Source organism: Ahaetulla prasina, chromosome 15 (genome assembly GCF_028640845.1).
Source record: "Ahaetulla prasina isolate Xishuangbanna chromosome 15, ASM2864084v1, whole genome shotgun sequence".
Lineage (NCBI taxonomy): Eukaryota > Metazoa > Chordata > Lepidosauria > Squamata > Colubridae > Ahaetulla > Ahaetulla prasina.
Window position 1 is genome coordinate 16,539,456 of NC_080553.1, and position 12,661 is coordinate 16,552,116.

General features: G+C 48.4%; 1 protein-coding gene across 1 annotated transcript in view; it reads right to left on the reverse strand.

The window, feature by feature from the left end:
• Positions 1–12,661, reverse strand: part of DNAH10 (dynein axonemal heavy chain 10) — a 97,140-nt gene that overhangs the window by 72,846 nt on the left and 11,633 nt on the right. Inside the window, exons 12-24 of the mRNA XM_058158616.1 lie at positions 11,944–12,114; positions 11,601–11,777; positions 9,893–10,069; positions 8,257–8,429; positions 6,402–6,553; positions 5,003–5,167; positions 4,519–4,726; positions 3,684–3,840; positions 2,727–3,203; positions 2,080–2,238; positions 1,738–1,854; positions 1,547–1,649; positions 782–960 (exon numbers count right to left, since the gene is read on the reverse strand). Coding sequence (XP_058014599.1) covers positions 782–960; positions 1,547–1,649; positions 1,738–1,854; positions 2,080–2,238; positions 2,727–3,203; positions 3,684–3,840; positions 4,519–4,726; positions 5,003–5,167; positions 6,402–6,553; positions 8,257–8,429; positions 9,893–10,069; positions 11,601–11,777; positions 11,944–12,114 — 2,415 coding nt within the window. The remainder of the gene's footprint in view (positions 1–781; positions 961–1,546; positions 1,650–1,737; positions 1,855–2,079; positions 2,239–2,726; positions 3,204–3,683; positions 3,841–4,518; positions 4,727–5,002; positions 5,168–6,401; positions 6,554–8,256; positions 8,430–9,892; positions 10,070–11,600; positions 11,778–11,943; positions 12,115–12,661) is intronic.

Here is a 12,661-nt window from a genome sequence, read left to right on the forward strand (position 1 = left end):
GTGACTCCAGCCCCCGGCCCGGGCCCCATGCCCGGAGAGGATTCAAGGAGTGAAAGGAGAAGCCCAATAAACCTCACTCATACAGCGTGTGTTCCTTTGGCTCAGCCTTCAGAGCAGGAAGCCAGCCAGGTGGTGGAATTACCCGGGCCTACTCCCTCTGACCCCTCCCTTTCCCAGACGCTGACAGCAGATCCAGCTGAGGACAATTCAAAGTAGGAGGACCCTCGCTTCCGGAGATCTGAGAGGCGACGCCAGCAGAAGGAAGGGTGGGGCAGGCCTGGATAAATGCTGAGTCATGGAGCCACACCCCACAGCCTATATAAAGGACCTGCTTTTGGCATTCCAACCTTGAGTCAAGCAAAGTCTTATCTAGTTTGCTGATATCGGACCCTATCGCTGAAGTCACAACTTGGACTCCTGCCTGCCTTGATAAGCCTCGAAGGAACTTGGCAAGCTGCAGAGGCTTCGTTGCCAAGTTTGTTATGGACTTCCTTGACTCATTCGTGGGACACGACAGAACATCTTCAAATTGGCAAAGAGATCAAAGAGAAGATCAAGAACACCGGACCTCCCAAATAAAGATTCGTCAAGATCACATGCTGAAAAACACGTTATCTTCTTGTTCATCTGAATGAACAGCACAAGGATAATCCAGAAGAATAGACCACATTGGCAAGTGTCGGCAGGTTAACACACAAAACTCAAAATATGGTGGATGACCTGAGGTCTGGGGTCCATGGCTCTCAATAAAAACTTGACCAATTTTCGAAAACCATCTAACCTGCTGCAGTTTATAGATTTCGTAGATCTGCCTTAGGCCTTTCATTTCTTTTTGGATTTTGATCAGGTCGGGATACATTGTGATGGGCAGGTCGAAGAGCTTTTCAGCGTTGGCCAATTCCTGGCGATTCCTCTCGTGTTTCTCCAGTTCTCTTTCAAAAACCACCATCAGCTCTAACCCTGCAAGAAGACAAATAAATTCAGAACCGGGTGAAGGATGGGAAACCTCAAGAAGAATTCGAAGGGGGTGGGGAGGGCAAGAGAGGTCTTCTACAAGATCCACAACTGGCCAGAACGGATCAAGAAGTCACAGCGTCTCGGCGAGAATTTCACCAAAGGGGTAGCAAGCTATGCTTGTCTTAAGGAAGGAATCTAAAAATTTCTCTGAATTCCCTGCCATGTTCAAGAATTTTCCACCCCAAACTTCTCCTTGAAAAAAAACACCAGAAAATAAAGACAGGCAGTGAGTTATAAGTCATTAACTGGTTTTTAACCATCTTGGTTCTCAGCATATCTCCTACATGCCTACAGCATCATCTGCAGCTACCATGCCAACCATGTTCCATAGGACTTGAAGAAAACTTGGGAGAACTATGGAAAACTGGACAAACGAGACCTGTGATAGGAAGGAGCATCAGGTCAAGGATGGAGAGGACGGTTGGTTCTCTCCCAAATGAGAAGACCCAAGACCGCTGATCTACCTCAATGTTTCTGCCCTGCTCTCCAGCTGTCTGGGGGGGTCAAGAAGCAGCAGGTTCTTCCTTACCTCTGTCAAGATTTTCACCCACAGAACCTGGGCCCTCGCTAACAAACCGTTGGTAGAAGTCGTCGATCTCCTTGCTGTAATTTCCAATCTGCTCCCTTGTGATCTAGAAGGCATAATTCCCAGTTAGAAGGCCGTTCCGGCTTCCGAACGCTCGTCTCCTTCGTCTCATAATGCGACAACCACCTCAATACCTCCGTAAAAGTCTTTTTGATGCTGCCCAGGCTGTGATCAACTCCGGCCGCCTCAGCATAAAGAGTTTCCCACATCAACTTTATCTTATCCACCAGGTTCTTTTCTTCTTCTGATATCTGGAGAGAAGGAACGAGAGGGTTTCTTTAGAAGACTCAGAGATTTAAGTTATTTAGGGAAAATGTGTGGGAACATGGCTGAGGCCTCTCTGGAGAGCTTCCCTTAAAAGCTTCCCTAGACAGTTCTTACAGGTCGCCCAATCTCCCCAATTTTCCCCTCCATCCATGCTGGACCCTAGTCTGGTAGGTATCTTGGCATCTTTGACACCATCAAATAAAACTTACAACAATGTTGTACATGGCCAAGGTCCGGTATCTCTCTTGAATATCCAAATACTTGAGTTCCACTTCTAGAGATATCTGTTTGATCTCGGCTATGGTGCCCAGGACAAATTTGAGATCTTCCAAGGTACTGGGGGTCGTCTTCAGATTGTGCGACAATCTCTAGAAAGCATATTCATTCACTCATTAATTCAGTCAAACATTGCAAAGTACCATTTGGCTAAAACTTACTGTCCGGACTCATCTGTATTCATCTGGCTAGCGTCCTGTCAGTGTGTGAGAGAGTTGAGGGCTGTTTGGAAACTGAAACAGTATTTGCTGGGTGAGCAACAAGGAAGGAGACAGCAAGGAGCCTGGGCGTGGCTTAGCCGTGAGTCTGTGCCGAGCTCTAAATTAGTCTGCTGCTCAAAATTGAAAATGAAACTCCTCTCCACTGCTTGTGTTCTGCTTGTATTTACTACCACATTAGAAAACCTGCATTTGGCATTGTATATTTACTTCATGTGTTATATTATATATAAAGAGAAGTTACTGAATCCTGCTGAATCCAGATCTTGGACTCAAAAGGAAGATACATTTGATTTTTTTCTCCATCCGTTCCTCTGTCCTCTCCAGGCATGGTAGGACCAAGGTGAGCTGGAGAAACCTACCTCAATGTTTTCTTGGAGACTGTACAGCACCTCTTTGGCTGACTCGTTGAGTAGCTTCCCAAGGGAAGTGATCCAGCCTCTGGCGTTCTCCTGGACCGTGAAGGCCAACGGGGCCAGCAACAGGCGGATGCATTGCTCATCTTTGACCATGGGCTGTTGCATGACTTCCTGGGCCACCTTCATGTAGAACTGCAGCTTCTCATCGAAAACCACACAAGGCGGCTTCTTGGCCGCAAACTTCTCCATGACGATGGCCTTGTCCAGTTTCCACAGGGGCCGGTACCGCTTCCAACGGTTCAGGTACTTGGTGAGAGAAGCCAGGAGCTTGTGCATGTTTTGCGTGATCAGGATGGCCTGTTCAATGACCGCCGGGTTCTGGGAGATGTCGCTGAAGAAGCTAAAGATGACCGGTTCGTCGTCTCCCGTTTGCTGGGGTGGGCACTCAATGCAACTGCCGTGCAACCAGCGAAGGAAAAGCTGCACGGAGACAAAGGAAGATTCTTGGGCTAAGCTTTGCAGGAAGGGGAAGAGCTTTCATTCTCACGTAACCAATAGATAGCAAAACCTAGCCAGTTGGGGGAAAAAAACACGGGACAGGTAGAAACTGAAAGTCCAGCTGAATAGAGGAGGCCAAGTCGGTCTATAAATTGGACCCAGTCTTGAAACAGCCTTTCAGGCTTCAATTGGCAGACAGGGCTGGATGCCGACAAGAATCCAAGACCTCTGCGTATGTTATTCACTGAAGAAAAGTTAGAAAGCCACAAGGAATGAATTCTAATAATGCTCAGCTCCCTGTTTTCAGCAGGAGGATCAGTTTCCACGGCTTCCTTGGTTTTGCCATCGTTCAAAATTTGCTATCCTTCGAATTTCTCTCTCTGTCAGAACCAGCCTCTAACAGGGGAGGCGCCTACAGGCCTAGTAGGGTCTGATGCCCACCGAGGGGTGTGTGTGTCTCACCTTGGTGGTTTCCACGCAGTCCCGAATGCAATGGACGCTCATCTTCTCAATTTCCCCCATGTTCGGCTGGAGGATGATCTCTGGGGCGGACAAAATGGTCTCCGCTTGGAAGAGCGGGATGTCCCCTACCACGGTGGCGTTGAAGGATTGCAAATTCCTTCAAAGACAGGGAAACAGTCAGAGGGAACAAAACCACCAGAGACTGAAGACAAACGAGAGGGATGGATAGATTTACTTTACCACCACCACCCCGCCTGTCAAGTACCGTATTTTTCAGAGTATAAGATGCACTGCCCCCCCCCCAAAAGAGGCTGAAAATTTGGGTGCATCTTATACTCCGAATGTAGCCTTTTCGAACCTTTTTTTCAGCCCTAACGAGGCAGCTAGCGAGTGAAGCGATCTTCCGTGTTTCGCCTGCTTTTCTCATTGCTTCTCTCTCCGACGATCAGCTGTGCTTTAGAAGCTGTTTTTTATCCCCAACCAGGGAATAAAAACTAGTTTTGAGCGCCACGCTCAAAACCAGCAAACTAATGTGCTGAAGCTGACTAGACTAAGGACGCTAGCCAGATGAATACCTGGTAGGTAGAATTTTTTTTCCCTACATTCCTCCCCAAAAACTAAGGTGCGTCTTACACTCCGGTGCGTCTTAGACTCCGAAAAATACGGCACTTAGAAGGTGAGGGTTAGGGCAGCACAAGCAAAGGACAGCCAACAACTTAAAAGTCAGCCGTCAACACACCCCAAGCAATATCTAAAAAGCCACATGCATCATATCATGAGTCCGAAAGCTCAAAGTCTCTGGTGACCCACCCAAGATTGGATCCTGCAGACTTACTTCAGAACCAAGTTGGTCAGGCTTTGATAGATCTTTTTTTCCCAGTAGGCGTAGTACGGCACGAGCCGCGTGGCTTTCCCCGTGTTGGTGTTCACCACCAGGCCTTCCATTTTGGTCAGCAGGGGCCCCACTGAGGTGTACTTGCGAACCAAGTGCTCCATGTCCCTGGCTCGTTCGCGCTTGATAAACTCGAAGTAATCCTTCACACCTGTCCAGGTGAGGAGACCAAAGGGAAGTCGAGGTATGAACGGCTAACGAGGGCTAAGTCTAAGGGTTATTGCTATTGCTACCTGTTCGTTCGTCTCCATGGTTCAACTCAACTGGAGGCCACATATTTCATAAGGGTACCATTTTGTAAAACGGCTCATATTTATGCTGTTCAGTTTCCCCCATCAACTGAGCGACCAGCCCATCTCACCTCACAGGAAATATTGCTCCATCGGGCTTGCAAATGAGCGAAACGAACCAAGAATTGGTCACGTACCTGGGAGATTACCGTCTCCTTTTAAAGGTGGGCTTTTGAACAGGTTGGCCGATTCGATCAATAAAAGTTTATTATTGATGTCTTCGGCATTCTTGTGAATCTGATGCACGAGGGATTCGAACTTCCCAATGCCCTGGGTGCACCGTATAATATAGTCACCGATCCCTGGGGAATAAAGTGATTTGATCAGGTTCAATACCCTACACAGATGTGCGCGGGCTGGTGTGTGTATCTGCGTGAGTGTGACAAAGTAACAATAATAGGCGAGTCAGTAGGGATCTTGGAGGGTCTTCCAGTCCAATCCCTGCTCAAGCAGACTAGTGTTTTAGACTTTGTTCTGACCTAGGCTTCCCCAGCAGCACGAAGCCGAGTCCTCGTCCCGATAAACCCCTTTTATTTAATTGGCAGTGAATTCCTCTCCAGCAAAGTCTTTCCTCTCCCACAATCTTTCAAGATGGTTCACAATTACCGACCTCCATCAGGCTTGGAGAGATATTGGCCAGGCCGATATCTTTCAGACCCTGCAATACTTGGCAAGAATGCAGGAATGAACTAATTGTCTCCTGCAAACTCCCCTCCCTTTTTGCTCCTCTTTTATTCCCTCTGGGAATAAATCTGTGGCTTTACTCCCAAGTCGCCCCTTGTTCCTTAGCTGTTCCCTTCGTCTGGCAACTCTGCGTATGCGCACACTGGGAACAGGCTCCAGCTGTTCATCTGCCTCACTGATGTCTCACTCCGAAGGCAGCTGATACCTGTCAGACGGCCCTGGCCCCCTCTCTGCCTCCGATGCAGAGCCCTCATCAGAGCCTTCCCCAGACTCCAGGACTGGCCCATGTTCCTCCCCAACCTCCTCACTGTCCGATTCTGCTGCCAGATCCGCTGGCGGGCCACAACAGACTTTAAGAGAGCTAACTTGAACAAGCTAAGAAAAGAGACTAAGTAGGATTCCACAGATGGATATGGAAAAGGAAAGGAAAAATAATTCAAGACTCTTGGAAAGCTCTGAAAAATGAAACAACAAAGGACCAAGTAAAAACGGTACAACGGGGAACAAAACAATACCATACTGACTCAGCCTTCCACCGTTCCGAGGACGCAGATTGTTGGGGGCAATGTGCTGACTCAATAAACTGCTCAGAGAGGGCTGGAAAGCACTGAGAAGCGGTCTATAAGTCTAAGTGCTATTGCTACATGATACCAGCGTGGCTGAACAAGGAGGAAGAGATTTGCCGCTAGAAAGTTCGCGGGACATTCGCGTGAGTGAAAACACGGACCACTCACTCACAAGAGTAACTGAGAATTCTGCCAAATTCAAGAGCAGAAGGTCAAATTTTTGCTATATTTGAACGGAAGATCCTCGCCTTCCCTGGACTCGCTCAGTGTCCAAGTAGTCGATTACCTAAAGAGTTCCAGTTGAGCCTCTTGTAACCGGATCGGAAAACCCGCCAAAGGTCTTGCATGTGCTCATCCAGAAGCTGCATCTCAGCCTCGTTCAAGGTCGCTACCAATTTGTGGTAGTGGTCCAGCATCTGCTTGATGTTATCCGTATACCTGAGACACCAAGAAAAACATCGAAGAATTTAGACTTCCAAGTTGGGCGATCCCCGAGATACTTTTTTTTTTAGCTACAAGAAAACTTCTAGAATGCCACAGGTAGTCCTCAATTTACGACCACAAGGGCCCCCCAGAAAATTTCCTCTGCTAAACGAGACGGTTGAGAAGTGAACTTTGGCCCATTTTGCGACCTTCCTTGCCGCAGTTGTTAAGTGAACTGCTGCAGCTGTTAATGTTAGTGTTGTGCCTCACCCGCCCTCCTCTCCTCAGCCGGGCCCCTCCCATCTCCTGCTATCTGAGCCAGAGACTGATAGTGAAGAAGAATGGCCTGGCATGCCTCCAGCCCCCAGCCCTGGCACCATGCCCGGACAGACTGAGCAAACAAACCTCCCTCCTACAGCGTGTGAGCACGAAGCCAGCCACGTGCTAGAATTGCCGGCAGCAGATCAGGAGGACGGAAAGTCACAGTGGACGGATCCCTGCTTCCGGAGAATGGAGAGGCGATGTCAGCAAAAGGAAGGGAGGGGCAGGCCTGGATAAGTGCTGAGTCATGGAGCCACATCCCATGGCCTATATAAAGGATCTGCTTTTTGGCATTCCTTGAGTCAGGCAAAGTCTCATCTGGTTGCTGAAGTCACACCTTGAATTCCTGCCTGCCCTGAGAACTCTGACAGGAATTTGGCAAAGCTGCAGAGGCTTCGTGGATACAGGCTTCCCCGACCCGGCCGTCAGAGGAGGAGTGGGACACGACAGTTAGTAACCTGATTGTAAGGTAAGGTATATCTAGCTTCCCCCTTGATTTTGTTTGTCGGAAGGTCGCAAAGTGGGATCACGTGATGCCCCCTCTCCCCCCGGGTCACTGCAACCGTCATAAGTACTTGTCACTTGCCAAGTGTCTGAATTTTGATCACGTGACCATGGGGATACCGCAATGGTCGTTAAGCGTGAAAAATGGTCGTCAAGTCACTTTTTTTTCCAGTGTCTGAATGGTCATTAAATGAATGGTTATAAGTTGAGGACTATCGGTGGCCCTTTTTGCTGGCCCCCAGAGCTTGTGCTAAGTGACAGGATCATGATTTCCAATCATTTTCCTAAACAAAAAGGTGTACTGATGCTCAGAGAAGCTTAACAGGTCTAGTTGTGTCTTTCGACATCTGCACTCCTTAGAATAGAATAGAATAGAATAGAATATCAGAGTTGGAAGGGACCTTGGAGGTCTTCTAGCCCAACCCCCTGCTTAGGCAGGAAACCCTACACCACTTCAGAGAAATGGTTATCCGATCTCTTTTTAAAAACTTCCAGTGTTGGAGCATTCACAACTTCTGCAGGCAAGTCGTTCCACTGGTTAATTGTTCTAACTGTCAGGAAATTTCTCCTTTAGTTCCAGGTTGCTTCTCTCCTTGATGAGTTTCCACCCATTGCTTCTTGTCCTGCCCTCAGGTGCTTTGGAGAATAGCTTGACTCCCTCTTCTTTGGGGCAACCCCTGAGATATTGGAAGACTGCTATCATGTCTCCCCTAGTCCTTCTTTTCATTAAACTAGACATACCCAGTTCCTGCAGCCGTTCTTCCTATGTTTCAGCCTCCAGTCCCCTCATCATCTTGGTTGATTAAATGGTTTTAAGAGAATGGCAGACCTGCCCTGTAATGAGTCCAAATGTCCCCTTTCGCCCTCCCCACCTGGAGCCCTCCAATCCTTACCGCAGAAATTTGTCTTCCTGCAAAGCCACATTCCTCGCGATTTCAGGCACGGGGAAGCCCAGGTGCTCCATGTACTTGGTTTCGTTGATGATCTCCCGAAGGATGGGTGAAAAGTTGACCACGAAACGCGTCGACTTCTCGCTGGTGCTTTCCACCTCATCCGAACGGACACTCTGCGAGGGAGAAGATCGACCAGCAACGGAGTGGTCAATGCCTGGAATGTACTGCCTGACTCTGTAGTTTCTTCCCCAAACCCCCAAAACTTTAAGCCAGTGGTTCTCAACCTTTATAGTGCTGCGACCCCTTTAATACAATACCCCACAATGTGATGAGCCCTTTAATACAATTCCCCACGATGTGGCGACCCCAACCGTAAAATTATTTTCATTTTGAATTTATCGCGCCTGAAGCCGTATTGGTTAGCGATCTGAACTGCTTGTGATTGCCTTGAGGACGGAGGCATTAAAGCGGAGACTCCTCCCCTATTAAGTTTATGGCACCTGAAGCCAGATTAGGGTAGCGATTGGGAGTGATTGCAGCTGGCTTGAGAGGGAGACATCAGAGCAAAGATTTCTCTCTTTTTTTAATTCATCGCGCCTGAAGCCGAATTCGCGATTCTTCAACTCGCAAGTATACTTCCCATATTTCCGATGGTCTTAGGCGACCCATGGCAAATCGTCATTCGACCCCCAACGGGGTCACAACCCACAGGTTGAGAACCGCTGCTTTAAGCTTAAACTGTCCACTGTTGACCTCACCCCATTCTTATAGCTCTGTAAGAGGCCTGCATAAGCGCAGCAGCGTACCTACCGTCCCTGCCCTGATATTCTTTTTTTTTTTACTTTTCATCCAATTCATGTTTATACTTTTACTTGTTATCTTATTTATGATTGACAAATAAATAGATAAATAAATACAACTTTTTCTAACCACGTATGCACTTTCATCCAAAAGCAAAAAAATTTAGGTCTAAGTGATATTGATGTAAGGGATATCATTCTCTTCCTCTGGACACAAAGTGTTCTGTCCCCCACCCCCCACCTCAGTCCGGGAGGTATGAGCGATGACTTAATTAGCCGGCAATTCTGTCCACGGCAGCTATCAGCTCTGGCAGCAAACAAGCGAGCTTCTGCCAAGTTTCTCTGTTATTTTTTCTTGATGCCGGCGAGTCAACCGGGAAACCAGGAACAAACAGTACTTCAGTTCAAGTTCTCTCTAAGCAGTTGATTTGTACGCCACAGAGTAGTATAGCAGCCCCTGCTGCTTTTATACCCTGTGGGGTGTGGCTCCGTGACTCAGCACTTCCTAGGCCTGCCCCACCCCTGCTTCTGTTGTTCCCGCCTCTCCTGTCTACGAAACCTAGGGTCCAACCAGGACTGATTGTCCTCAGCTGCGTCTGGGAGCATTGCCTGGGTGGGGGGAGATACAGGAGACAGAGGCCTCATTATTTCTTCCACCTGGCCTGCCTCTGGCTCCTGGAGCTGAGCCAGGGAAGCCGGCCCTGTAGAAGGGAGCCCTGACGGTCCTTCCCCCACACTCTCTGAGTCACTCTGTGGCAGGGGGCCAGGCCCGGGGAAGGGGGGGGGCTGAAGCCACAACACAAAGAGAGTCGATGTCCAGGAAGAATTCTACTGACCGGTTCAGGAGCTTCTGGGCTTGACTGAATGACCGTTCCAGTTTGATGAACTCTAGCAAGGAGGGTCTTCTTCAAGAGAACCGGAAGTCTTTCTTCAGTGGTGTTTCTCCACTGGTCGTACTTTAGATCTTCGTATTCTTTCATTCTCTTGGCCACCTCGAGGTATTTTTGCTTCACCTGAAACAGACACAAAGAAACTAGAGCAGGGGTGTCAAACTCGATTTCATTGAGGGCCGCATCAGAGTTGTGTTTGAGCTCCGAGGGCCGGTGGGTGAGTGGGATGTGGGTGTGGCCAGCTCGAAATCACTTGTGTCGGGGGAGGGTGCTAAGGCAGGACTTCCCTGAGACCTTCCCTCACTTATTATAACCTTCCTTCCTTCCTTCCTTCTTTCTTTTTCCTTCCCTCTTCATTCTCCTTTCTTCTTTCTTTTCCTCTTTCCTTTTTTCCCCTTCCTTCCTCTCTTCCCATCTTTCCTTCTTTTTCTTTGTCTTTCCTCTTTCCCTTTCTTCTTTCCTGTCCCTTCTTGCATGCTCCAATACAAAATGGGGGGGAAAAAATTCTCCTTTTGTTTTGTTTTTAGTTTGCCTTGAGTTTGACACCCCTGAACTAGAGGGACCTTCCTCAAAAGTTTTTTTGCCTCTTTCCCCACTGATATTTGGGCGTGTGAAAGGCCATTCGAGGCACTCCCAAAATGGGGGTGGAGCGGTCGCAGGTGTCCAGCCTCAAAATCTATATAGCCTGCTCTTTGATCCCAAAGAAACAGATTTTTTTTTAAAAAAATTGCTCTACCGTCAAGGCCAAGACCAAAACTTAGGAGTTATCCATCCAAAAAGCTAAAGATTCCCTTCCCACATATGTCCTAGTCGTTCCCGACTCTAGGAGACGGTGCTCATCTCCGTTTAAAGCTGAAGAGCCAGCGCTGTCCGAAGACGTCTCTGTGGTCACATGGCCGGCATGATTCAACGCCAAAGGCACATGGAACTCTGTTCCCTTCCCACCAATTGTGGCCCCTATTTTTTCTACTTGCATTTTTTACCTGCTTTTGAACTGCTAGGTTGGCAGAAGCTGGGACAAGTCAGGGGAGCTCACCCCGTTAGGCGGTGCTAGGGATTCGAACCGCTGAACTGCCGACCTTTCGATCGACAAGCTCAGTGTCTTAGCCACTGAGCCTCTGCGCCCTTTACGTTATTTATTTATGTTACATTAGTAATCCATCTAAAGAGCAAAACTAGGTGTTACAAATACTTATCATTTATAACCTGCAGATAGTCCTCAACTTAAAGCCATTCATTTAGTGACCATTCCAAGTGGCAGTGGCACTGCAAAGGGAGGCTTATTACTGGTCCTCGCACTTACGACTGCAGCAACATCCCCATGGCCACAGGATCAAAATTGGGGGGGGGGTACTTGGAAACTGCCATTTATTTACGACGGTTGCACTGTCTTGGGGTCACGTGATCATGTTTTGAGAGCTTCCCAGCCGGCTTCCAACAAGCAAAATCCATGGGGGAAGCCGGATTTGCTTAATGACCGCACGGTTCTCTTAACAACGGCAGTGATTTGCTTACCGACCACAGGGGGAGGGAAGGTCCTACGATCAGGTACCCTCACCTAGCAACGGCCTTGTTTAGCCACGGAAAGTCTGGTCCCCAAACCGGGGTCGTAAGTCGAGGACGTAAGCCGGGTAGCAACAGGATTCCGTCTCACCTCTTTCCCGCGTTCGCTCGCCAGCAGTTCTTCCACTTCCTGGAACCGAATGATGGTGTGCTTGATCCGGTAGAAGAGAGATCGCGCCCAGTAAATGGCGCCGGCCATCGGAGGGTGATTCTTGCACAAAGGTGGGTTGGTTAGGTTGTTGACGAAAATGCCGTTCATGATCTCAAGCTGTTTGGGGGAAGAGCAAATGGGAAAGAAGCTACGCCGTCAGGACGTATCGTTCGACTCGGACGGCGCCGGGCCGACTCAGCGGCCACAACCCCGATGATAGCTCGGGGAGAAGGGGGGCTTCGCAGAGTTCGTTCACGTGTGACCCCTCCCCCCCCGGAATCACCTCCTTGCAATACTGCGCCAGGATATCGTTGAATTTCATCATCATCTGTTTGTTGATGGCCTCCCGGGAACGGATGTGCTTGAAGTTCAAGAGCATGTCGAAGGCGGCTTCTGCGGAGCGAAGGGTCTTGAAGGACTCGTCAATGAAGTTCTTGGCTTCTTTCTCAATGTCCTGGAAGCCAAGGAAGGGCGATTTAACAGGAACAGAAGTAAGGCAGATGAAGAGGGAAGAACCAGCAGGAGGAGGAGGAGAAGAAGAAGGAGAAGAAGAGATAAGAATAAGAGCAAGAAGAGGAAGGAGGAGGAGGAGAAGGAAAAGAAGAAATAATAAGAATAAGAACAAGAGAAGGAGAGGAAGGAGCAGAAGAAATAAGAAGAAGAAGAGAAGGAGGAAGGAAAAGGAGGAAGTAGGAGAAGGAGAAGAAGTAATAAGAATAAGAGGAGGAGGAAGAGACCAAAGAGAAGAAGAAATAAGAAGAATAAGAGGAGGAAGGGGAGGAGAAGGAGAACAATAAATAATAATAAGAACAAGAATAAGAGGAGGAGGAAGGAGAGGGAGGAAGTAGGAGAAGGAGAAGAAATAAGAAGAAGAAGAAGAGAAGAAGAAGAAGAGAAGGAGGAAGGAAAAGGAGGAAGTAGGAGAAGGAGAAGTAATAAGAATAAGAGGAGGAGAAAGAGACAAAAGAGAAGAAGAAAAAAGAAGAAGAAGAGGAGGAAGG